We start from the raw sequence: 26,759 nt of genomic DNA, 5'->3' as shown, positions 1-26,759 counted from the left end.
GTTAAAGAACGTGACACAAGGTGGCCTATGCTGCACAAAAGTCAACACCAGCAATATACATCTTGAGTAAATTTTGGTGAAGATTTCAAGGATTTAGATGTCCTTTTAAAGGGAATTGATGCTCCACCAAAGTACTCAAGTAGCAAAAGGATTGAAGGACAAGAGAGTAAGATTCTCTGGCATGAAATTCATTCTTACATTAATTTAGAGAGTTATATTTTAATCTTAATTGTAACTAGAAAAATTGTCCTTTGGAAGCCTTGTTACCAGGATGTAGGATACATTTTGCATAAGAAAGTCTGGGATACTGAATAGTCCAAGATGGCTTCTCCTGCCTGACTTACTTAAGCAAAATGTCATTGTGAAAGGACAGTAAATAATGTGAAATATGCTGAAGAAGTGCATGTTTACAGAGTTTGTAACATTATGTGTTTAGTTAGGCCTTGAAAAAGCAAATATTTACAAAAATAAATAAGGTAGTTAGCATCTGTGGGGAATTCCATGTAGTGTTGTGTCTCCAGCAGTGTCACCCCAGGGATCAGAATGGGTTTTTTGTTTTTAACCTTAAATATATCATTGTGCATTTGGTTGGAGCATTTATTTTTAGCTAGTGACTAAATAAAAATTCCAGGATAGGTGAAATTTTTTACTTCAGAAAAAAAGACTGATAAATGCCCCCCCGCCACCATCCTCAGAATATCTGAGCTTTTGTAACTGCAGTATGTCAAACCCTCCAGCAGTCTCTCCAGGTATTAATTTTTACTGTTCTGTTTCCCAAACGACTCAGCCTGTTTGCCAGCCCATCATGCGAAGAGCTGCGCAAGAGTGCCCCATGCGCACTTCCCTGGACTTGGAGCTGGACCTCCAGGTGTCACGCACAAGACAGAATCGTCTGAACGATGAGCTCCGGGCCTTGCGGGACCTTAAACAGAAGCTTGAGGAAATGAAAAGTAGAGGAGAGGCAGAACTTCCTCTGTGTGTGCTAGAGGATGAACGTTTCCAGAAACTCTTGAAACAAGCTGAAAAACAGGTATGAGCAGCATTCACATATGTGTGAGTAAGTATGCCCCTGCCTTTGATATAAATTTGTTACAGAATTTGTTCAATGACTAATTATATCTCTGAATTACACAGTGTAAACTGTTTCTTTATTGATCAATACTGCAACATTAAACATAGAATTTGAGGTAACATTTTCCTAGCGCCCTCTAAATACTTCAATAAGTCACATTAGAAATTCTATTATTTGGAGTAATAGTTATGGTTGGTGTAGTAAAATAGCATTTACTTAAAACTTAATTTAGAATTCTCACATCCTAGCCATGCTTTTACAGACTTGGATGTACTTTCTGTCCCTCAGCATCAGCTGCTTTGCAGTATGCACAGAACTTGTAGCCAAAAGATGCTTGTAACAGGTGGAAGAGGCAATTGCCACTACTTAGAGTGGTTGGGCCATGGGGAAAAGGCACTGGCTTATTTCTTCATGTAGGACATTCTTGTTCTAGTTTTGGCAAAGGAAAGCCAGATTCTGTTCTCTATATGATGGTCTCTCAAACAATACAAGTATATATGCACTGCCATAAGGTAGTGGGATGCTCCCACATGATTAAAAGACAAGAAACAGGATAGAAGAATGAGATTCAACAGTGAGAAATTGGAACATGGAAAATTCCAACAAGATACATAAATAAGTTAGATGTTGTGGAGTTTTTATTAGGTTTTTTTGGGAGCATGTTTGGTTTTTAAAGCATTATGGAGATCATCAACTGGAATAGGGCCCTGGAGAGGTTGTTGGAGGCACTAAAAACTCAACCAAGTAAAACAAACCCACCCAACCTGCACAGTTGGAGGTATTCTAAATCTAACTGGTCAAGACCCTGACTACTCAACTCTGGCATGTGAACAGGAGGTTGGAGTAGACACCTTCTGGAACCCCCTTCCCATCCAAGTCAGTCAATGTATATCATATCAATGAGGGAAGGTTGTGAGTGACTGCCAGGAGGGATCTCTGCTCCTTAGCTCTTTATGGTTGATAGAGACTATTGTTTTGATACACCAGGTTATTCAGAGTTGTAAAAATTGAATGTTTTAACAGGGTGCAGAGGCCCTCCTCACATGTAAGAATTAGTTGTTGGTTCTGTTATTTTGGTTTTTTAAAACTAAATGTCAGTAAATAGCCTTGTGCAGATGAGGAAAGGATGATCCTAATATTTATATTTACAAACCTTAGCTCTTTGTTAGGAAATGTTGGGAATTTGGTACTCCACATACAAAGCAAAAACATCACAGGACCAGCAGATGTCAAAAAGCAAATAAGACAGGAATTGCTAAGAAAAATACTTGGAACAAAACGTATCATTGCCTTAAGGTCTAAATATTATTATGTCTGTACCATAAACAGTTCATTTCTGGTTTCCCTTTCAAAGTGAATGATGAAATTACAGAGAGTCAACAAGGATGGTCAAGGGAGGAAACAACTTCTGTTGGAACAGCAAAGGAACAGCTAAGTAGCTACAACTGAAGTCCATACAACCATGAGTGAGGTGGAAGAAAGCAATTAATCATGGTCTTGTATTCTCCAAGAAGTAGCAAATTGAACAGATGGCAAGTTAAATGCAAGCAAACATAGCATGACATTCAGAAGCTGTAAAAATGTTTTCAATACAACATTGAGTGCTGCAAGTTTGCATAGGTTCAAAAAATTATTAATTTATGGATTGGCTAAATTCACAGTAGAAAAATTCATGTAATGGCACCACATATTTCAAGAAGTCCTTGACTGATACCATAGGAAATTAAACTTCTCCCAGCATGCTCTCCCAGTTCTACATTTATGTCCTGTTGTGTCTTCTGGTCCCTCTTTTGGCATGTATTTTTGGCTATAGTTAGGCGAGTACTACAATGACTATAAAACACTAGCAGAGTTTAGGGTGAACATTGATGAGTGTTCTGAAAAACATTGGACAAAATGGTGGAAGATAGTGCATGTTTAAACTTAGTGTAACTGTATGGTTTTTACCATATGAATTCATTATATTAATTTGATCCAAGCTTTAACCCATAGAAGTAGTAACCTATAGAAAAGAAGCATAGCTAAATTTATGTGGCATTTCATAGTTTATGTCTAATACTGGATGCAAGATAGAAATTATATTTTCTGAGTGTTTAATTTAAAACTACTCCCCTTCTAAAACTGTTCCCTCTAGAACAGAGTATGCCTCTGCAACATTTCATATTATGAATCCTTTGGATTTGTGCTTTATTTCAGCTAGCTCTTCCAAGGCAGAGGGTAGGTTTGTCACATTTTGTATGGCTGGTGTCAGTGATCAACACCGTTACACACACTGGTGAGGAATAAGGGTAATAATACACATTCCACACATTCCTAAAATATATGCAGGCAGTAGCACAGCATTTAAGTCCTCTTTCCCAAGGTAAAAGTCAGAGCAATGATCACAGTCACTCCACCTCTTTGAAGAGTGCTTACAAAGTTTCTAGAAATATTTCTGCCCTTAAAATCATTGCAGCCTTCCCCTGCAGAGCAAAACAACCCTGAGAGTGCTGTACTGTGTTGTCAGTGTTTCCCCTTGGGTTAGCAAAACACAGCAGCCTAGAGAATGTTGTCATAGATTATTTCTTAGATCCTGCAGGCATTATAATGGCACAGACTAATGCAGCAGCTGGAAACGCCAGAGAAATTGAGAGAGTCTCAAGTGAAAAATGAAACTGCAGATGTGGGGGATGTTAAAAATCAGTGGGTGCTTGCTAGCACAGTTAGTTACTCTGCTTGAAGCCAGATCCACAGACTCCATACCTTCCCTCTCATTCCTTCCACACCTTCCTAAGTGCAACAAGCATGTAATGCCCACTAATACCTGCAGATCAGGAAGTAAAGATAATTCAGTGCACCAGAAGCATTTTCTCCTGTTTACATTGGATATTTGTGAGAAATCATACAGTTTCAAAGTCTGAGTCTTAAATCCTCATACAAGTAAGTTTTCGGACAACTAGTGTCCTCTGAAGTACTACTGCTGTTTATATCCAAAAAAGATTCCTGTAAATATCTTCTTTATTTCTTTTTAGTACATCATTTATATTGAGGTAATATGTAACCATGTCATTTATTCCAATAAGTATGTCCTTGTCCCAGCGATTTGGTGTTTAACACAGTTAGTTTTTCTTTGGATTAAGTTTTTTCTATACAAAACCCATGGAAGAACAAGGCAGGAAATAGTATTTCAGCTCTAATTTTGATAATGTTTCTTCTTTGTCATCTTAAACTAATTTAAGCTTAAGCTAAGCCCAGATAGAGAGATTCCTATCTGACACTTACATTTGGTAGATAAGTGTAATGAATGAGTGTTTTCAGGTCACTTACAGAATCTGAGATCATCCTGTTGCCAGGGTGGGGGGTACATCACCACAAAATGTGCCAGATTTTGGGACTTATTGAATGTCTGGCCCTTGTATTAGTGTGATTTTCTGTATTTTATATAAACCACTGTAAAAACATAATGTAAATATAAACCTGGTCATGTACATACCTTCTCATATGCATATTACTAGAGACGTTGGGCTGAAATCCAGGTTTCTCTTAGAGCGTCCTGAAAAAATTAATGGATTTAAAAATGAAAAAGGAATACATTGTAATAGAGAGTATGAAAACAGGTCATCTATGCTCTTCAACCTGAAACATAGTAATCACAAGAATCTCACGTATAGTTAGGGAAATAATAAAATTAGAAAATTTTGAAATATTGTATGTTTAGTGCTTTGATGGTAAATATTAATTAGGGAAGCTAGTAAAACATATGGCCAGTGACATCTGTAAAATTAATTCAGACATTACCAATCGTAGATTGCAAATTTATGTTCACTAACTAATAAAGCAAACAATATTTATAGATTAATTTAATTTTAAAATCATAGCTATTTTGGAGTTGGAGACTGAAGAAGTTAACAGCAGTACAAGCTGACTGGATTTTGAGTGAGTTTTTGAAAGGGTGGTTCTCTTTCATGTAAAATACTTTCATACAGAAACTAGAGTGTGTTTCAACAGACAGAGGGTACCACTATCCTGCTGTGAGCAGCTTTCTTATAACTACCCAGTATGAAACTGATAGTATGGAATAGCTCTTTTGAATTAGTTGGTTTTGTTGTTTAGGAGTCTACTGGGTTGAATTCAGAAATGAGATGTGAACTTCTAAGTCATAAACTAGCTTTGAAGATTGCTGTTTCAGGCTTGCAAATGTATTTTAATTTGAGGTAATGAACAGCATTTTCAAGTCTCTGAAGATCAAAAATTAAAGTCTCTACAACTTTATAGCTGTTTAAAAATGTGAACTGCTTCTATTGAAATTTGATGGCTGACAAAATTCAAAATAAAATAAATAATATTTGCCTGACAGCCTCTGCAGTCTAGAAAAGCACTCTCCACACCATGAACCCCACATGTGATGTGGGTGACAATGCATTTGTTATAGAACTCACCTGTGTGTGAAGGGGAATCATTTATCTAAGAATTTCAGGTGGCTGCCCATCTAAAAAGAGTCACTGTTCAAATTATTGGATATTCAGAAACCCTTGATAAAGTTTTTAAAGCCAAAGCACAGCTATTAATAGCAGCTTTTTGCTGAAATGGTGCATGGCATAACTGCAGCTGTCCTGTTGATGCTTCGTAGAAACATAAGTAATAGAGCTGGCACTGTACTGAGGTACAGAAATTCAGTCACTTACTGTGGGGTATGGAGCTGCTCAGCAGTGCTCACGCAAAACCTTTGATCTCCTGTTACCACTTGTGCTCTGTTCACTTGCCTTGGCTTTTACACCTCTGCAATGCAAATGAAAGAAGTGAGTCTCGTGCAAAATAGGTTCTATGTCATGAATAAAGGCACAGAAGTTCATGTTCCTTGCTAACATGGTCAACAAAACCTGAAAATGTATTTTGAGAGCACACCTACCCTATTTTTTCTGTCAGTCACTTTAGAGTAGGTATAGGCAACTTTCCTGAGAGCTTCTGTCAGGAAATAAAAGTATTTTATATGGGAAGAGAATCTGTGGCTCGCAGTTCTAAAAAGATGCTTGGATAGACAAGTGTTCATACAATGTTAGGTATTGTCTAACTACAGCTCTAAGAAATACCAGTATTTACAAAACCTAGTAGCCACCCGTGAAGGCACGGAATTTGCTCTATTTATTTTTTAGGAAAAGCCCCATTAGCTTATTTTGCAGTCATGGCTTAGGCTTGTAATGTCAGTCTTTTATCTTGCTGACCTTTTACATAGGGATTATCATAGATTCATTTAGGCTGGAAAAGACCTTTAATATCATTGAGCCCAAAAGTACTGACACTGCCAAATGTTTTCCTCGACACAGAAGCATCTCACTTCTTTGAAACAAGTAATTGTTGTTTATCAGCAAAATACATTTGTTTTTCTTGATACAGGCAGAACAGTCAAAAGAAGAGCAGAAACAAGGTTTAAGTGCTGAGAAATTGATGAGGAAAGCTTCTAAGGATGTGTGCCGGCTACGGGAGCAGAGCCAGAAAGTGCCACTGCAGGTGCAGTCATTCAGGTATGGCCTGTTCTGCTTTTAGTGCTCTTTTTTATGTAGTGAAGTAACATGAACTTTTTCTAGGTATAATCAGACATGCTCTGTAGTATTAGTAAAAAGTCCACATGGCTTTGACTTGCCAGAAGCATCACAGATTTCTAATATGGCTCTAAGTTGGAGTTTCAGAGGGCCAGGCTTCGGGGACCTGCTCTGTGGCAGTTCAGAGGGTGGTGAGGAAGCTGAGTGGAATGTCACACCCCCTGTATGACATCTGCTGTAGGCAGGCACGAGTCACACACGTGCCTGACCTCACCCACAGCAGGTTGACAGTGAGCTTTAAGTCGTAGGAGCTCTTCCAATGATGGCAAGGGCCTGAAACAAATTGCCACTCAAGGAAAAACAGGACAGGACACAGCTCATCAGGAAACTCATTAGCCACTACTTGTGCCTTGCTCAAGACTTAGTATTTAAGAAAGATCTTGAATCCCTCCTCTGTTTTGTTTTCCTTCTCTTTTGGGTTGTGAAACAACCAATTAAGTGTTCTTGCTTAGCATAAGACAGAATGAACACTATTTATCTTAAACCGTAATTCTCACTGGTCTAAATTGCTAAAAGAATGGCCGCTAAGTGGCAGGGCTTGCAGCCTGGAGGTTACACTTCTATATAAAAATAAATCTACATCTACTGATGGAAAAATACAGTGCTTGCTCTTACACATAGAAACAGTACTGCAAGTTATTTTTGGTTTGTTTTGTCAATTACCACACATTTTTAAAGTTTGAATTTTGGATTACGTTATAGGAAATTTAAGTCAGCTGCTGTGACTTTCTTCTTTTTTTTTTAACCTTCTTTTGTGAGCAGTTGGAGAAATCCATAAGCAAGTAGGGGCCTGTGAGGCAGCATGTATTGCAAACCATAGATGCAGAATCAAAGCAAGAGAGAAAGAAAAGGGGTTCCTCAGCTGTGTTACAGCTGAGTTATTTATCTTCAGTTTGAAATTCAGAGCATCCTGAAGATTTCACTTTTTGTGCATGTCTTGAGAAAGGGTTTTGGTCAGTTCTGGTCATTTAAGAGTCATCACAGACCGACTGCTGCCTAAATCTACAAGAACGTGTAATAGTGCCTTAAAACCCCATTCAGGGTATCAAAAGGCTCTATTTTTCTTTATTTTCTAGTCACTACACAACTAGGAAGAGAAAGCCAATTTAGGTTGATGTTGCTCTCTGAGCTACTGTTCTTCTTTGGAACTCAAGCTTCTCCAGTGGAAAACATGGTTTAGTCTTCTGCATAAATACTTACCTCTGGAGGCTGAATTGTGCATGTCTTGCTAGTTGGACTTGTTACACTGCTGTGGCCTCAGGCTAATCACAGAGAGACATTTTTAAAACTCTCAAGAAGAATGACTCTTCTGAGCTTTAATTTTTAAGCCCCCAATACTTCTCTTCTGCTTTCTAGTCTGCTGCTAGGCAAGCCTATGTAAACTCACTATGCTTCAGTAATGTCTCGGTTCATAGGTGACAGAGACAGTAACAGCACAGCGGAAGCAACTGGAGAATGGGTTGACAATTCTGCTTCTCTGAGTGTTGCCCAGACATGACTGTTCCCCACTTGGCCTTTTCCCATGTCAGGATGAAATTATTTATTTTACCTTCTCATCCCCCTACTGAAAATATCATCATTGAAAATGCAGTGACTGAAACAATATTTCAGTCTTATCATTGCAGTTATTAATGAAATACTGGTATTTTTTCTCTTTCAAAATTGGAACTGCTTTTTTCATAAATCTGCATAAGAAGACAATTTTGTCAGAATGCCACATTTGTTGTAAATAAATTTTCTTTGTATTTTCCAAACATGTGTTTTAAAGAATTATGTCCTAATAGTAGCAACTCTACAGCAGATGACATTGGAATCATGCCACAAATGGTAAAAACAATCCCTTGTTTTCTTTTCTTTTCTAATTTCAGGGAGAAGATAGCATACTTCACAAGAGCAAAGATCAGTATACCAGCCCTTCCAGCTGATGATGTATAATTATACATTTTCATTGAAGTGTTTTTTCCACTTGTTCATCTTTTTTCAGATGAGCTTTGTAGTTCCAGTGATGTGCTTTCAAAGATCTTCTATTTTACATTCACTATTGATATGTTTATATGTAAAATACAGTGAACTGAATTGTTGTAAGCTTAAAAAATGACAAAAAACCCCAACAAACAGAAAACCAAAGTAGATTAATTTTGGTATACTGATGCTGATTTTGTACAGTTTGTGTGTATTGCATCTGTGTTTTTATTTTGTAAAGATGGAACAAAGGCACAAAGGCAGTACTAAGCATGTATCCTGTTGAACTGCACTGCATTCAGAAAAATTATGTTCAACAGATAATTGTTTATCTTTTCATTACTTTCATGTGAGCAGACTGTGAAAATGGCTGTTCTGCCATGCAATACTTTTGTACAAGAGTGTAACTTTTATAGTTTAAAGTTAACCACAAGCTCTTTTCCAAAACATCCAGGCTGCCTCACAACAGCTGCTGATTAGATTTATCATCCACGATGTAATTTTGTTTCTGAAAATAAATTTCTTCTAGTTTTGTTTTTTTATACTTTGTAGGAAGACACGGAGTTCAGAATTTAGTTTTGTGAATGTACAGTACTTTAACCTGCACTAAAAGGTTTCTTGCATCTGCGGGAGAGTAAGAAAGTCAAGGCAGACAAGTAACCCTAAAAATTTACCTTGAGACTACCAAAAGGGGCAGCTGCTTTCTGAACAGGATGAATCAAATTCATAATACCACCATTGAGATTGGAATAGTATACCCACTGTGCTCTTAAAACAGAGAGTTTTTCTCTGTTAATTGTTTGTCCTAGGGGGCTGTCTGATTGCCAGCTAGGAATACATGAAGGAGTGTGCTAGGTTTACAGATCTGAAGATGCATCATGAAAGTATTTATACCAGAAAAAAAAAATCTCTGACATGCTAACTTAGATAACAGAAGTTCTATTGGTAAGGTAAACCCTTTTCTGAAAAAGCTTCTTACTAGAAGTCTGCATGAATTTTGGTACAATAAATAACAACTTTTAAAATACACAATTGACCCTGCATGCAGTTGGGAGTGCACATGTTTAATGAATAGATGTGAACAGCTTGTTTCAAATATGGCTTACATGCTTCTTCCCAGCAGGCTGCTTCATCAGAAGGCAACTTGGATGCCTTCTATTAGAAGCTCAGAACATTGGATGTAGGTGTTCAAGCAGCCCTATCTTGGTAAAGCAGTTGGGTCATCTGTGGATACTGTGTAAGTAGGTGGATATTGCAGAGAACAGAAATATTTCTTTTTCTACTTAGTATGTTGCACTCAGATGTATTTCATTCACTGGCTACAGTATTCTTCCCTAAGCAACAAATCACATTGCATGACCTTCATCTTTCAGAAATAATGTAATTACTTGATGAGCAAATGGAAACAATATAACCAAATACAGTAGCAGCTGTCTTAGATTCAAAGTGACAATTCTGTAATGACAGGTCTGTGTAACACCCAAGGGTTTTCTTATGCACAGATACATCAGTTCACTGAAATACAAAGCCAAACATGCTATTCTGAGCAAGATGAACACCCTTTATGAATGCCCCATTTGTTTTTTGTGTCATGGGTTTGAGATAATATTCATGTTTGAAAGGTCAATTAAAAAAAATCTGGAATTATTTAATGTAGAGGTAAAATTAATGTTGACAGTTTCAACTTCTCAATTTGATTATATAAGGTATATGTTTGTAGGATGATGTTTAGAGGTCTACTTTATGATTTTTCTTTTATTTATTTACAGTCTTATTTATGTTCTGTTTAATATAGTTCAGTTCTGGCCATAAAAGTATTTGTCATTAAGGATGCTATTGTGAAAAATACTTAGAGGTGTTTAAATTCTTGCCCAGTTAGCTGGTTTTTCTCAAATGTTGAATAATTTTCAAGAAGAAAGTATTACTGTCTGATTTGTAAGCATAAAGTGAAGTCAAAACTTGAGTATTGCTGGCTTCGGCTTACAAAACTCCTTTAAAAATGAGAGACAGACTCATGCTCTTCATTTTCCAGATTGGTAAAGCTGAACATATTTACGAGCAGCTTTTAACAATTCTGGGTTTGGAGTTTGGGGTTTTTTTACTAATTCAGTGTGTCACACTTGAAACACTCAATAGAATAAGCTAAAATATTACATACAAATAAACTCCCATCAGTGTAAAGTGATTAATATTACTCTTGAAGTGAAATTTACTCTGCACAGCAGGGTGTAACGAATGTAATCAGTTGTATTGCCAGCTACCAATGTCAGTGCAGTTGAATATATCAAAAAGTAAATATTGCTGGTACAAGAATATTTAGCCAAATGAGCAAAGTTTAGCAGAAATTGTAATAGAAAACAAATAATTTTAATATTATTTTTCTTTTTACTATTGCTATGTTTATACTGTATTAAATATCAAATGCTCAGGACTGAACTAAATATTTAATCAGGTTATATTCTGAATGTGTTTCTGTTCTAATTTTGTCTGCAAGAGTATGCAAGTACATTACATAGATTAACTTGTCTCTGCACTTTTCATGTGTTTCAGTGATTGGAAAATACATTTTTTAACATAGTTCTTTTCCAGACCAGTGTTTTATTTAATTGTTTTATTACTCTTCTATCTCTCGATATGGTCATTGCAGAAACAGATGGCTGCTACAGCTTTGTCAATGTAAAATCATGGCAATTTAGTGCAAGTTCACATCAGTCACTGACAGCTGTAAGGATAAGTTATATGGAAAGTAATTCATATACTTGAAGTTCGTTCTTTACATTCATGAAGTAAAAGCTACACCTGCAATGAACATTGTTGAATCTCCTCCAGACAACAGCTCATTATTGCCCAGAAATACTGGCTTTCCTTAGAGAGAGAAAGATTGGGCAGGGATAGAGGTTGTCGTATTCTGTCTCTCTCATGATAGAGAATCTTGCGTTACATTACATAATGTCTGAGAACATTTAGTTTACTGTAAGTTATACAGGCCAACAAACTTCATTTAAGGTTGAACTGCATTAGGTTTTTGTAGTGCATGGTGAACTGGCGATACAAACTCTTTCAGACTTCAACTAACATTTTTTTTGTAAAAAATACATAAGCAGTCCCAGTAGGAGTTCTGCCATTTAAAATATGCTCATGTCTTCATGCAGGCCTAGAGATTAAAAATTTTATACTCACTCCCCCAAGTCATACCACAAAAAACAAAATCTGCCATTGATTAGACTTGGGAGAAATACAGTAATGGCTTAGATTGCCATAGCTCATCATTTAATGTAATTAAAAATGGAAGTAAGTAGTGATTAAAGGAACTACTCAGTAAGAAGGATTCCCACCCCCACTCTTGTAAACAGTAACCTGTCTGTTCAGGTCTTTGTTTCTTACTGTAATGCAAGCAAGATGTCAGAAAACCTGATACCTGCCCTTTTTTAAGTCTTCCATTCCTAATTTCCATATGCTGATGGGCATCTTTTATATCTGCCATTGGATACTGCTCTTGTAAGTGATGGTCAGGTGATAAACAGATTGTGGAGAGGAGTAGAGATTCCCCTAGAATTAGAATAAATCCACCAAACAGAGTGCTGAACAGTGCATCCCCTAATTCCTATCTGGGCAGAATCTCTGGGATGCCATAATTCCAAATCTCCTGGATTACAGCGTAAGCAAAGGACAGGGTCTCCAGACATCACCTGGAGTATTCTTCCAAGTAGTAAAAGCTTTTCTTATCTTCTGCACTCTACCCTCCATCTTTAGACAGTCCAAACTAGGACCAGAGATCACAAGGCTCAGGAGTCCTAGTCCATTTTATGTAGCTACTAAAATAATGGAAATCTTGAATTCTAGGAAAGAATAGAAATCTTTACACTGTGTTCCTACATCATTTGTCAGAGTCCTGTGCTTCAAAGCTCTGGTGCATTTCTGTCTAAGTTGAGATTTTTCCAGCCTGGTAAGTTGTTACAGGTATCAGTTAAATTCCTTCCTAGCACAGACAACAGAAACCCAGCTAACAGCTGTTAAGCAGCCTGTGTTTGCTTGCCAAGTTCATTTTTTGCAATCACAGAAGCACCAAACCATTGGCTTTTGCAGGCACTGTGCAGCTCAGTTCTTTGTCATACTCTGTCATACATAAGTACAGGTTAAAACAATGCTCTATGAAGCATGAAATACTTCTCCCCTCCCTCCTGCTTTGTGTTGCCTGGTTCCTTGTGCAGTGTTTAGGGGACTGGGATATGGAGTGGTAAAGCAGTGGCAGAATGGTGTGGCCACACCTGGGCTGACTTGTCATTAGTTTTTGGTTTGTTTTTTTAAGAAAAGCATATACTTGGTTTTCCATCAATCAGCTAAAGCATTACAGCCATTTTGCTGATTTTGGCATCTCACATTTTGTTTTTAAGTTCTAATATCACATTGATGCACTTTCACTTAGAACAAATGATACTGCCTGCTTTGTGTACAGTTAAATGTCATATGTTTAATATCAAATATATAGCAACATGTTCCAGACATGACTGAATGGAACTTAAGGGACCTTGGATAGGATGCATAATAACTCAAGACCTGTGTCAGAGAAAGATAGGCTTTCAAAGCAGTATTTCTGGTTTTTAAAGCAGCATTTCTCAGCCTATTTTTGGTGCATAAAATATTCAGGTGCCAGAAACACTTAGAATAACTTGTATGGGCAGTTTAATGTGGCAGACTGGAAAAACACAGCTTGCTGGATCTAAGCACCCACACCATCACACCCCATGCACAAAAAGACAGTTGCAAAGCTTGCTACAATTTCAGAAACCTGCTATTTCCAAATACACAGAAAAACCATTTGATGCAATGCAGGTATTCAGACTGTTCAGGATCAGAAATCTCTTCTAAGTTCATATGTCACTGTATCAGTCAAGTGGAAAACTGCAACAGGGAGTCAAACTTTGGGGCTTATTTAACTGGCTACATAAAAAAGGAAGCGCATTTTGGTTAAAATCCAAGCTGTAAGACAACATGCATATTCATTTTCAGGATTTTACAGTGCAGCTAAAAAAGCAAAAGCACCTTTTCTTTGCAGTCTGTGATCACTTCAGCATTTTGCTGCGAAACAGTTTTAAGCAGTTCCACAGATGAGAAAACACACCACCTTCCAATACCAGTTTATGGCGAAAACAGACATAAATTTAGGAAATCAGCTGGATAACAAAGAGTCCTTTGAATTACTACTGGAACAAGCTTCTGGCTTGCACTAGGGTTTGGAAAAGATAGGGCAGTATTGCTGCACTGCTTAAAACCTCCCATTTTAAGGCCTTGTTTCAGTTTCCAAGCATTGACACTGATCCTGCTGTTCTGCTACTGCATAATGGACCGGAGACTGATGGACTTCAGTAGAACAGATTGTGCAATTAAGTAGGGATCCTCCTAATATAAGACAAAATCCAGCAAGCCAGCCAACAAACAATGCTTCCCCAAAATCCCACCTGGGAACAACATCTGGTATATTCTCATCCCAAAATTCCTGGACTGTGGAGTGGGCAACCCAGGAAACTGGGACAATAGCTGTAATCCCCGATATCCAGAAGAGCATTCCTCCAAACAGCAACAACCGTTTCTTTTGTTCCTGTTGTCCTTCACCAATTTTCAAACAGTCCAACCCAAATCCTGAGAGCAAAAGGCCCAAAAGCCCTGATCCATTGGAAAAAAACATCAAAATCCTAGAAATCCTGAGCTCTGGAGGCAAAGCTAGGAAAGAATCAAAGTCCTTGCATTGCATTCCGCCTTCTTCCTGGACAACACAAGCTTGCCAGAGTCCCATGGTCCAGATCTCCAGTTCATTTAGTTCCAAGTTAAGGTTTTTCCACTGTGGTAGGTAGGTGGTGAGACAGGACAGGACCCATCCCAACAGAGAGACCAATATGCCACTTAATTGCATCACTGGTTGATAGACTAAGGCCATTGTAAGAGCAGAGTCCTGAAAGCTTGAGGAGAAAGGTCTCCCCAGCAGTTCTGTACCAACTGCTACCTTAAGTGATGGTGGAAGCTGTGATGATTTTAGGTCTCTGCTGCCCCAAATATAAGTCCTTGTTATTAACCCTTTGCAAGCTCTGAAACACTTTTTTGTTCTTCACGAATATAAAGTTTCACATAAAGGACGAAGGACTTCACTAAACCATGAGTTAGGCTTTCTGATAAGGATTTGATCTGTTACCTTCCAATTTGCTTGGTAAAATTATATCCCAATGCCTGATGATTACAAGCCTGAGGATGAACAAAGAAGGCTCTATGACCCCTCACCCTAAAACACAACAGAAATCTTTGTGCTTCAATACGGATTAATTAGATTTTAAGTGGTGATAAAAAGGCAGCTCTGTGTGCAACAGGACTTCATTGTAATAGCTAAATTTGAGATTTCAGGGATGTAAATCAAGGCCTTGTAAAGAAAGGTAGACTGTTTGCCTATAATCTTTATTCTTAGGCTTCCTCAACATACATAATGGCTTATCTTCCACTGCCCTGTTTTATGTACCCAGCACTGTAAAAGACACTTTGTAAAAGATCCTTATGTTTCACATTTTCTACATTCATTTCTTTTAAAATGGGCTTTGTTTTGACAGACTCTTAAGGGGAAAAGGAGACGGGTATGGTGAAAGTACCGTAGAAAATGAAATCCTAGACATCCTCTCCACCATAATGAACCTGGGCAGATCATCAGCCAGCGTAAACTTTACCTGCCCTAGGATTTCAGCAACACCACGGTAGCAGCTTACACCAGCTCAGTATCCCCTTTCCTAAAACCCATGTCCCAGATGGCATACAGAGTATTCACTTAGTATCTAACAACATTTGGCACTCAGTGCTCCCAGGGCCAGGAATGTCTAGCACACCTTTCTGATCAAAGCAAGATACCATTATGCAATTACCCCATTAGGAAACACTGCTTTTTCCTGCTCTCATGTCAGCTAACTTTGTGCTTGTCTACAGGGTCAGAAGGAGATAATCTGTTTGCTGTTTCCCTTCCCACATGTAACAACAGCACAGCCTGTCTGAGAAGGAGCTGAGCAGCATGAAAACATCCGCATGAGTATGACCCAATGATGTTTTCCAGTCTTTCTTTATTTCATTTCCTAGATGTGATAAGTTATTTATCTGTGTATTTTAATTCTCAGTTGCTCAAAATGGGTTATGTGATGGGAAAACATAACACTGATTTTGAAGGTTTCCAAAATCCTGAATCATTATCGTGTGTATCATTAAGGGTATCATTATGAACTGCCACTGTGAGATGATCTCTTCTTCCTCATTTTTATAGAGAGTTTAGAATTCAAACCCTTGGTTTTTCACAAGTTGTGAAGAACCAACAAAAAAAAAAAAAAAAAAAAAAACCAAAAAAACCAGAAAAATCATCTATCTCCCTTTTTCTTTTGTACCAACCCATGAGTTCAACAGCTTATACTTGATCACAAAAAATTACTATGCACTGACAACACTGTGAATAAAGTGTTGCAAGATAGCTTGTAACTTTGGCCATCCACAGGGCAAAAGAAAAATAAGACAGATCAATCCTGCATTCATTCATTCTCCAGACTGTATTTTCATATTTGGCAGTGTTGTTTCTGTCCCCCTTTTCTGTTCAGAGCAGGAATGCTAGTTCTGGAAATCCTTGTGACTTTCAATGAGAACCTCCATAACACCCTTTGAATAATTTTTAAGATAAACAGCCATGACTTAGGAGTGATTCCGCTTCTTCAGGGGCTACATGCTTATCTGACTTTAAAATCACAGTTACTGAAAGACTATTATGGAAGCCTGTTGCACTTCTCTTGACTCTGAACATTTAGTATTTTCTTCTCTGCTCTTAATTCCAACAGTCCACATAGTCTGAGAGCACAGCATCCAGCCTGTGAAGTCCATCCATTTTGCAAATGTTGACTACAACGGGCACAGTATACCAACCTTTAAATTATTAGTAAGATCTGCCAATTATGTTCTGCAACTTACTATTAACAATGCACTAAGTTAGAGCAGGAAAAGATTCCTTAACGCTATTCTGGATAAGATTATATGCAATTCTTGTTCTTTTGGAGGAGAGGAGAAGGTAACACTCACCTTGGCACTAGGATAGTAAAAGAGTCTGAAATGTTTTACTTGGAATTTACAGATCTTACAAAAAACCACAGCTGAACTGTGTACATTCTTAAGTCAGTTACTGCCTTAGTCTTATCTCCCTTGTCCTTCTTTCACACTTCCCCACTGTTCCTTCTTTTCTTTACATCTAAAAACATCTCATTCTCAGAATAATTGTATTTGGTGGACTTGTTCCTACACAGAAGGTGATGTGTCAGAGTTACTATAAAGCCTAAAGCGATAGAATTGAGCTTCCATCAGTTTCTGTCCTACTGCTCAGAACAACTGGAAATAAAAGCCCAGGATTTAGTTACAATGCCATGACATCAAGCATCTGCCAGCATCTGCACAGCCTGAAACAACACATCATCTCAGGGGGTTTCAGTGGAGATGGCCACTGAAAGATGGCTCCCAGGCCAGCAGGGCAGGAAAGTGCCTGCCAGGAACTTCAGCAGCACGAGTCCAATCACAAGAGAGCTGCTCCAGGACAGCTCTGCCCCTGCTCCCCTTGTCAGCCTCTGCAGCAAGCACTGTACTTGTGCAACACAGGCTTGTCAAGAAGAAAATGAAAAGCAGGTACAGTTATCACTGACCAATGTGCTTTCAGGTAAGGAAGTGAGGATGGATTTAGAGGGAGTTTTGACTGGGTTTTGAGCATTTATTCCCCATTCCTTTTTCTGTATAGACTTTAAAGTCTGAGGTATGTAACATACAGGGATACCAGTCTACAGAGGCCTATGCAGGTAAAATAATGCCTGAAGAATACAGCACAAGTAATGATTAGGTTCATACAGCTTCAGCAATACTTTTCAAGTACCAGAGATCACATTGTTCATTCAAACTAGCTTCAAGCATCATTTTGCAAGTTGATTTTGACTAGACTAAAGCAGAATCAGAGTGGTCAGTGTGCATATCATTTTACGTAGCTAAGTGCACTAAATTTTTACTCCTCATAAAACCATTTCAGGCTGAACACAAGGATTCTGAATCTCACTGCAAGTTATACATATTCTCTTTAAAAGCTACATTAATCCTTCTGGGAACTCCATGGCCAGGGATAGATACACTAATACTTTAGCCCCTGCAAAGAGTAGTAGAGAATTGTTGTCTTTACACAGCTCTGGAGCCCACACAATTACCCCAATTTTTAATGGTCATCATAAGTGAAAAGAAATACAAGGTTTACCACTTTGTAATCTGATTAGGCAATTTAAGCCCCCAAAAGTAGAATTATGAGACTTGCTCTTTCCTACACTTTCAGTTCCTTTGTAAGGCATGTTCATGTTGTGGGCTTGTTTATTCTCCTCTAGTGGTCCAAAAAGTGTTCATCTGAAGTATGATTGTCCCCAGCAGCATTGTCCAGCCACTGCTGTTGTTTTGCTAATTTGAAGATAGTCCTGCAGTTCCCTGATTTTTTTGTTGTTGTTGTTGTTGCTTATTTAAATATCAAGTATTTTCTTGAATCATTCACAGGTCTCTCAATTTTAAGATTCCTACCTTATAGACATATATGCAAAAGATGGAAATAAGAGCTAGTGTATAGAAATCTATGGCAGAATCTCAGTTACAGCCAGTAAAACAGCTGCTGTCAGAAGTTGGCAATGTAGTGTCTTCAGCATCTTATTAGGAGTGATGTAATTCATTCAGCTTGGCAGTCTTTTGCTTTTCACCTTGAACTGGAAGTCCTGGGAGTTAACATTCCCTTACCCAGCTAGGAATCCATTTCTTTGTGAAGCTAGAGCATCTTTTGGGTTTTTACAGACAATGTGTTCTTCAGAAACCACAGAAACACCAGAAACACCAAGCAAAGAACACAACCCCTACTGCTATCTATAAGGATTTACTCTAGTCTGCATTTAAGTGAGATTTGACAAAAATTATTTGTATTGGTAGAGCTTAAGGTTTCAGGGTCCTTCAGAGAGCATCACGGTACAGAAATCGACTTCTCTCTGAGTATCTCCAAATCTCCCTGTGTGTCTCCAAATCTTAAGAGACATAAATTTCACAAGAGAGTGACAGGAGGTACCTTTTGACCTCCTAATGATGTGGACTAATCTAAATTTTATTTCTTTATTCCTAAAGTTAGTATGGTGGTGGTTCTTTTTGAGTTCCTCTGTTCCCTTACTGGAATTACAGTACCAAGTTAGACACAGCCTCACACAGAGCTGGAAGGGTAAATGCAGTAATGTGAGAAGTTCTGTGAATCAAAGCAACACAAGGTCCACTAGTACTCCCCACTCCAATGTATGAGTGGCTTCTTCTTGAAGCCTAGTGCAATCCACAACAGGAAGCTTTAATTATGGGCACTTAGAAGCCATTATGAGAGTACGTAAGAGGCAATATAGAGAGGGGTATGCCAGTTATGAAGATAATGACAATTTCCATCTTGAAAAGGGAAAAGAGAGTAAACACACACAGCGCACGGTGTCATTACACTTTTACTAAAAACTAGACTCAATACTTAGAGGTGATGATTTATAAGATGGCATTGTTTGTTTCTGTATTACATCTGAAGACACTGCCACTCAGTGAATGCTAAGACACTGCTAGAGCAAAATCATAAACCCAAACAACTGAATATTTTGTGGATAAGTTAGAGCAGAATGGGACAGTCCAGCAGAGACAAAGAAACTTATCACAAAGGCCTTAATACTTCTTCTGATCCACCCCCACCAGTGCAGGCAGCAAGGACACCCCAGCAGTGCAGCCCCTGCAGATAGTTCCACACTGCCAGGGCCACCACAGAGACAGCTGGGCTGGGCTGAGCACAGCAGGAGAAGGTGAGGACACAGCACCTTCAGGAGAGTCAGGAAGGGGCTGCAGAAGCCTCTCAAGTGGGAAAAGGGTACAACCATCACTGTCCTGGTTTCAAAATGGTACCCTGCTTTTCAGTATTGTAGGGACTTTCCAAGCCTGCATACCTTTCCTCTTCAAACACTGGTTGTAGTTCATTATGCAACTTTAGCAAGAGCCAGTTACACATGCAAAAGAAATGTGCTTCTGTGATTGAAAGACCTTGCTAACAGTTTCACTTCTGTAAGATCAATCAAAAGCTTGAAATAGGATGTCATGTAGGACTAATGGTAGTTGCGCAAAATCTAGAAGGGAAAGGCACTGAAAGAGTCAAGCACAGCAACATGAAACTGCTGATTCCTGCTTTAGGGACTTATTCAAAACATTGAAATGAGAGAGGGTAGATTTGCCATCATTACACTGGAAGAATAAAGCATGTTTTAAGGCTCAGTACTTCAACCTTTGCAAAACTTTTCCATCACCATCCCAATCCAGACTTCAAAGTGAGGGTTGACTGGGTTAGAAAATTAGCCTTGTTCTTCAGGGAATTATTTTAGATATACTGTCAATATAGGAGATTACTGTAAGTATGAAAACTCATGTCAGTTGAGCAGTGATTGGAATGTGATTTCCTTGAATGATGGAAGTCTAAGAAACTAATTTCTGAGCTGAAATGTATGCTCTTATTTAATGTGAAATATATGGGCTTATTTATCACCATGCATCCCTCATTGGGAGATTCTGGATTAATAGAGTGTTACAGATATATATTTCTATAATGCTTTTCATTTCACATCTTCAGGCAATTATTATAATAAGCTTTCTCTCATTTTTTAATATATGTTTCTTATTATCAGTAAACTTATGAGAAATTACTTATAGTTCCCAGGTGAACTTACATAGGAATTGTTATTGCATGACAGTTGGGATTACAAAGGTGATACAGACTTGCTGACCGTAAATTAGAAGACTGCACACACCTTTTAACAGCAATCTGGCCAGAATGTAACATAAACTGTAAGTCAAGAAGGTGTGGGGCACCTACAGCATTTTGCTCATGTGCCATATTGAGACTTGAGGGGAAGAAAGAACCTGAAAAAAATTATTATTTACTGAAATATGATTATTCCTTACATTCTGGTGGATTAAATTGATTTTTCTCTTTACCTTTTAAGGCTTAGAGAGCTAGGAAACGCAGAAAGGGAAGATCTTTCCTAGCAAGCAATTGTTCTCTCTTGCATTGCAATATCTTTTCAGTTTAAAAAAAACACCAAAAAACAACTCCAAAAAATCAACCAAAAAAAAAAAAAACCAAACCAACAACAAACCAGCTTTTCTTCCCTTTCCTCCCTCACAGGGTTTCATTGGAATTTAATGAAATCTATTTAAGCAAACCTATTGTTTAAAGAGTCTATGACATCCTGTCATTAACAAATTAAACCACTAATATTTTCAGTATTAGTTAAAGCTTAAATATACAATTTACTCTTGTCCTCTGCCACATTCATCCTTACCTCCTTCTCTCTACTCCCTCCCACCTTCCCTACTTTACATCAAGAAAAGCTGAAAGACTCTTCAGGTTCCTTCAGCAGGGCAGTGAGGAGGGAGTCAAGCCAAGGTACGTGCCCATGGCTACTCTGGTGTAAAGAATGGATATATGGAGGGAGGGAAGGCAGGACAGCAGTTTTCTCCCTTCACTTCATCAATTGCAGCTACCCAGCAGCACCCTCAGAGTCAAACACTGCCCACAGAGGTGAAAGGGGTGAATCCACCAGCGTGTGTACATGTACTGCAAAACTGGGTATAGCTGAGACAAGCAAGAGTGCAGGAGTTCCAATGAATACTGCATGGGTAGATTGAGACAATGTCTACCCACGTTTCATATCAGCTCAGAGAGAGAGGAATCGTGGACACCGCTAATATGGCGCCTCTGCAATGGTTATGGGATAGTTGTTTCTACTTTTACTAATTGATGATGATTGTGTCTTGGAAAGGTACTAAGCACCTGCTGCAAAGTATCACACATTTTCCAAACATGTTTGCATAGAGGTGAAGGCTACTTCCATCCAGGGCCTGAAACATTTAAACAGAGAATGCTTCATCCTAAAGGAAAGTCAGTGAAGACCTTTAGGTTCTGACTGCAGGAAAACAATTAGGAAGATGATTAAAATTGTTATTCCCCAATATGAAGATAACCTGTGTTCACCTGAGCAGGCACTGCTTTGATTCTTTGGCCTATCACAAGACTTTAAGTTTACACAGTACTTGACTGAAAAAGTGATTATTTTGAAATATACTCAAGTTTTTGTATTATTTGTACAAAATTCCATGTAGAAGAAGGAAGTAGCTGCCTGAATTAAAGGACTGCACAAATACATGTTACTGAGCTTGCTATACACCTGCAAAGCTACATTCACTCATACAAGAACAGCAGTACTAGGCTAGGACCAGCCAAAACTTTATCTAGCCCAACAGGAAAAGAATATAAAAACTTGGTAAGGATAGATTGCTGTTGTGTCCATCCTACAGTGTAAAAATCTCCAAGTCTGGAATTTAAATCTAACTTTAGGGCAGAAGTTTCATTAAAATCTTCCCTGATTCAGAAATATTGTGAACAACACCATCTTGTTGGTATATTGGCATTTTGGTGTCTGGATTTTGGCATTTACATTTTGGCAACAAGAGTCTAGCCCTAAAAATAAAATGGAAAAAAGTGAATCATCTCAACAGTGGTCTGCTTGAAATCTAGTATCTTTCACTATAAGATATGATCTAAATATCACTTTTTTTTTCCCTTAATAGAAGGATACACTCCCAAGTGAACGCACAAATGAGTTTCCTGTAATATTCTGCCAGATGCACAGATGGCATGAGATGAGGAAAGTGCTCCTTGCATCAAGTGTGTGATGATTTTCATAAAGTACAGGTTCAGTGGTTAGGAGCAATACATCTGTACTCATTTAAAACCCCTTTATACTACAGCATATTAGGATGCTTCTCTTTATCTAATTATCACTTATCCACAGGACAATGATCACAGAATTTTCTGCTATTGTGGTAAATGATAAAATGGGGCACCATATCCCTCCAAGAGTGCAACTGGATTTCACTATCTGACCCATATGTCCAATTATACAGACTGTAACCCACAGGAACACCATTGACAGCAGGTTGCTGAAATGCTTTTAACCAGGGGAGTTTCTCCAAAAAGTAAATTTTTGGAGAAACTCCCCTGGTTAAAAGGTAATTTGGAGAAAGCTTCCATACAAATTCAAAGAATCAGTAAAAGTCACTTTTGTCCATCTCTGTCTTGCAAGACTAAATGAAGTGAATGACAACTAATAGACAGTTACTTAGCTTTCCTTTAAAAAAAATCTCTGCTGAAAGAATAAATGCAGCCTTTCTAATAAACCTGTTGTAATGAAGCACTGGCTTATGGATTGTATTTCCTAAGGCCATGTATGTGTTCTCACATTTGATCCTCCTTTTGTAAGCAACACTGAGAATCAGAGGGATGTGCACTGTCAGAAGGATGGGCACTGTCTGCTCTCTAACATACAACTTTCCTCTTGCTGCAATCCCTTAAAGGAACTAGCATTTTTTGTTTGTTGTCATCATTAAATCATATTCAGTTTATGATTTGCTGTAATTTTTAATTCTGGTCTAATATTCACATTTCTTGCAGCACACATGCACCCTCTGATGATGTCGGTAAGACAAAGCCCTTTCCCAGCTCCTAGCAGATGTATGGAAGATGGGGATCATTACCCTTCCTCTACTCCCTGCTAGAATCCCTCCATGTACCATGACAGAAAAAACTTTGTCTCTCACCTCTGCAAGCAGCCACACTTTTAGAAATGTTCGCTGAACTCCTTATGGAACTCTTACTTCATCTCCACAAATGCCAGCCTTTTTGACATTTCTGAATCAGAGTTAAACTATGTCCAAATTGTGAAAAGCTGGAAATGAGGTGGGTTGAGAAAAGGACCAGAAAAAGATATAGCCTGGGAACATCCGATTAAAGATCTGCAGCTGAGTTCCTAAATACTGTGAGGCATAGTGCATATGAGAAGAAAAGATGTGTCAGTATGTAGCTGTGGCACTTTTCCCCACTTAATAAAAGAGTAGTTACATCTCTTTGATTATTTTCTAGAGCACAGAAAACCATAATGTGGCCACATCATGTTCCACAAAATACAGCAAATAAACTTCTCAGGCTTGTACAGGAGGTTTTGCCTCCAGCCAATCTGGGGTAGCCCAAGCTGCAAAGCCAGGAATCTTCATGGGGCTGAGGACAGCAGCTGCAATGAAACTAGTCAGAGGAGGGAACAGTTTTTATCAGAGTACAGCAATCGTGCTGCACCACAGCCCTGAACTCCAAATGCAACAGCATCTTTTGACACACTGCTGACTACAAAGCTACATTTTTTGTGCAAGACCAGAAGTGGGCCATAGAAAAGTTTTCATGTTCCCATGCAAAAAGATAACAAAAACCCTGTCTCTTTTGTCTTTTGTATGATTTAGCTTTCTATCAGAGAACAGCAGGACTGAAAATACACTGATATAGCCTGCTAAGTGACCTAAACAACCAGTAACAGAAAAAGATCTTTGAGTGTGATTGAAGATACTCAAGTTTCAGTAGATGGATCTATAGTGTCAGGTACTGCAGCACAGCCTGGGACTGCCACAATCCCCACTGCCAGTTGGAACAGGAATTAAAGGCAGAAATTAATGACTCTTGCAAATGAAACAGAAGCGACAAATGCATAATTTGGGAGTTCCCAACAGCTCAGGGAAGAAGCAATGACTGATAGAAAGCTAAGGGCTGCTGAGAGCAGCCTAGCATTTAATCAGTAAAGGAAGATTTACAGTCAGCTGGGCAAACTGGGACAAGAAACTGTCTATGGGAATATGCCTCACAGAAATGCTGCAAGCTAAAGCATAAAAACATCTTTGAAATGCTATGTATATAAAGCATTAGACATTAATATAGAAAACTTCAGACTCTGCAATGCCAGTGCATCTGAACCAGATTAAAACCTAATTTATAGAGACATATCTAGGGCCCTGGAGGCAAAAATTAAAATAATTTAGATCACAAAGCAAAGAAACACTGGTGTTAGAATTTGGTATGAGAAGTAGTTAAGGGAAGGGGTTGTCACAGGATTCATAATGCGGTTTGTATCTACATACATCTTGAACTGCCTTTGACTACCTTGCTTTACTTTGATTTTAAATGGAGGCCAAGGGTGTGGGTTGGAGAATCACGAGCTCAAAGAGTTTCAACTGAAAACATATTGACAGCCCCAAGCATTAAGAAAAGTCGTCTGTTACCCAGACACACACACAGGGCCAAATCCAAGAAGAAGCATTAAGAGCATGTATTACAGCCATACACCAAAGTACTGCTTATCCATTGTCCTATTTCTGTCATGGACTGGCAGAACAACAAGGTAAGGAGATCATGCTATATCATACCCTCAATAGCTTTTCCAGCTTTCACATAAATGCAGGTCAGGGGCTTCCTAAGTCTAAAGGCTGTGTCTTTGCATTTAATGGCTTGCTCATCAATTGTCCAAGCACTTATTGAAATTATGTTTAACTACAAAAAAAAAAAAAAAAAAAAAAAAAAAAAAAAAAAAAAAAAAAAATTATCTCAGACCAACACTACAAAAAACTCTTGCCTGTAGAAGTCTTAGTGAAAGATGGTCTCTTCCCGCTCTTTTAAAATCAGCACCTAAATAAGTTTTTGTGCTCATTTCCCTTTGAGAGACTAAAATGTATTAGACAGCAAGACATAATAGGAGGACTTTCTAGTTCAGATATCCTAGCAAGACTATTCAAGCTTTCACAAAAATAGCCAGAAATATATATTTAAATAATGCCCATAGAAATTAAACATTTAAATATAAACACGCATATTCCTTCTGGTATTTCATTTATTAAAAAGAAAAAGATGCAAAGCTGTTCCAATTTCCTTTTTTTTTTTTTGTGAATCTATGCATCTGCTTTACTTTCAGAAACTGAATGCTGTTTCCATTAGCCTCATCTATCCTTGAAGCATATAACTTACAAACTCTTTCTTGGTGTTCTGAACAGTGCTTTGTGCCTTCTCTTTGTTTTGTAATGTGCAAAGTAAACACTAATATCCCTCGAGACAGACTTATTGCTTCTATCGAAGTGACAAGAAACTCAAAGGTAGCATAAAGTTATTATATAATAAAAATCAAAACCATAAAGTCAAGTCAGTCTTAATCCATGAGAAAAATAAAAAATATATATAGGTAAATAAAGAAATACATAAATAAAAGCATGAACAAGTACAGTTTACACAGCTGGCAATGAGAAGACCTGAGCTTAAGCTTGGACCTCCACACAAACTGGACTGCTGAGAAATCATCACAGTTTACAGTCTGTATTCAGTGGGTCTATAGACCAGGGAAAGCAGTATGTAATACACAGAACATGGAGGATGACCAATGGCTGGAAGACAAACTCCAGACTTCTTAACTCTGATAATGGACATACTTTTAAGAAGCAATTTAACTACATTTTCTGCCAGTACTTTTTTTTCGTTCACCTATAAAAAGGTGAGCAGAAAGAACAAAACAATTACTTGAAAAATACTTGTACAAGAAGAAAACTATAAATGCATATTTATAAGGCAAATAATTTCACGTTCGAAAGAAAAAAGGCTATATTGAATGAACATTTTAGTGCACAGTACTTTTAGCAATAAGTCTGGCACTGTCAGTATTCTGATGAGGAAAGTGGTCCTAAGGGTAGATACATCTAATGACTGTAGGAGAACTGATAGTAGAAGAGAATTCTTTGATGTTTTATTTAAAAGTTTTGCTCAATAATTCAATAAAGAGATCCATTATAAATCAGGAAAGAGTAAGAACATGCCAAAAGTACAATCCAGTAATGAATAAAAATCAAACCTACACAAGGATAGCAAGTATCAGTAATTTAGGCAGCACATAATTCACTACTTAACTCTACCAAATTAAGTTATCTGGGGTATAAACCAAGATGGATCTAAACAGTGACCCTGCTGTAACTGCAAGAGTGAATAGATGAAATGTACACAGCAGCTCCAATATTTTCCTTAACAGACATACAGTGGTCTAGTTTTTTTGATCACCTACTGATGCCAGATCTTTTTTCAGGATGCCAGGTGAGGCAAAGGTAAAAAGGAAAAACAAGAGGTATGTGTTTTGGTTTTTATATCTTTTTCACTCATCTCT

At 38.0% G+C, this 26,759-nt stretch overlaps 2 protein-coding genes, 1 long non-coding RNA gene and 1 pseudogene across 3 annotated transcripts in view; 1 reads left to right on the top strand and 3 right to left on the bottom strand.

Annotated features, from left to right (window-relative positions):
- Positions 1-11,190, top strand: part of WWC2 (WW and C2 domain containing 2) — a 95,572-nt gene extending 84,382 nt beyond the window's left edge. Inside the window, exons 21-23 of the mRNA XM_021545461.3 lie at positions 788-1,030; positions 6,446-6,573; positions 8,520-11,190. Of these exons, the coding sequence (XP_021401136.2) occupies positions 788-1,030; positions 6,446-6,573; positions 8,520-8,586 (438 nt within the window). The 3' untranslated portion in view covers positions 8,587-11,190. The remainder of the gene's footprint in view (positions 1-787; positions 1,031-6,445; positions 6,574-8,519) is intronic.
- LOC116183618 (uncharacterized) overlaps positions 5,772-26,759 on the bottom strand; it is a 42,976-nt gene continuing 21,988 nt past the window's right edge. Inside the window, exon 3 of the long non-coding RNA XR_004148280.1 lies at positions 5,772-5,830. This is a non-coding gene — a long non-coding RNA (uncharacterized LOC116183618). The remainder of the gene's footprint in view (positions 5,831-26,759) is intronic.
- Positions 11,750-12,658, bottom strand: LOC144246101 (claudin-22-like; annotated as a pseudogene).
- On the bottom strand, positions 13,895-14,548 carry LOC110484931 (claudin-22). The gene has a single exon (XM_021555933.3). It carries the CDS (start codon positions 14,546-14,548, stop codon positions 13,895-13,897), a length of 654 nt encoding a protein of 217 aa, XP_021411608.1.

This window comes from Lonchura striata, chromosome 4 (assembly GCF_046129695.1).
Source record: "Lonchura striata isolate bLonStr1 chromosome 4, bLonStr1.mat, whole genome shotgun sequence".
Taxonomy (NCBI): domain Eukaryota; kingdom Metazoa; phylum Chordata; class Aves; order Passeriformes; family Estrildidae; genus Lonchura; species Lonchura striata.
Note: the sequence above shows the minus strand (reverse complement) of the source record. Positions and strands in the feature narration are given on the sequence as shown.

Coding starts and splice junctions, on each gene's coding strand:
- LOC110484931 (XM_021555933.3), bottom strand. CDS start 14,548: ATGGCCTTAGTCTATCAACCAGTGATGCAATTAAGTGGCATATTGGTC.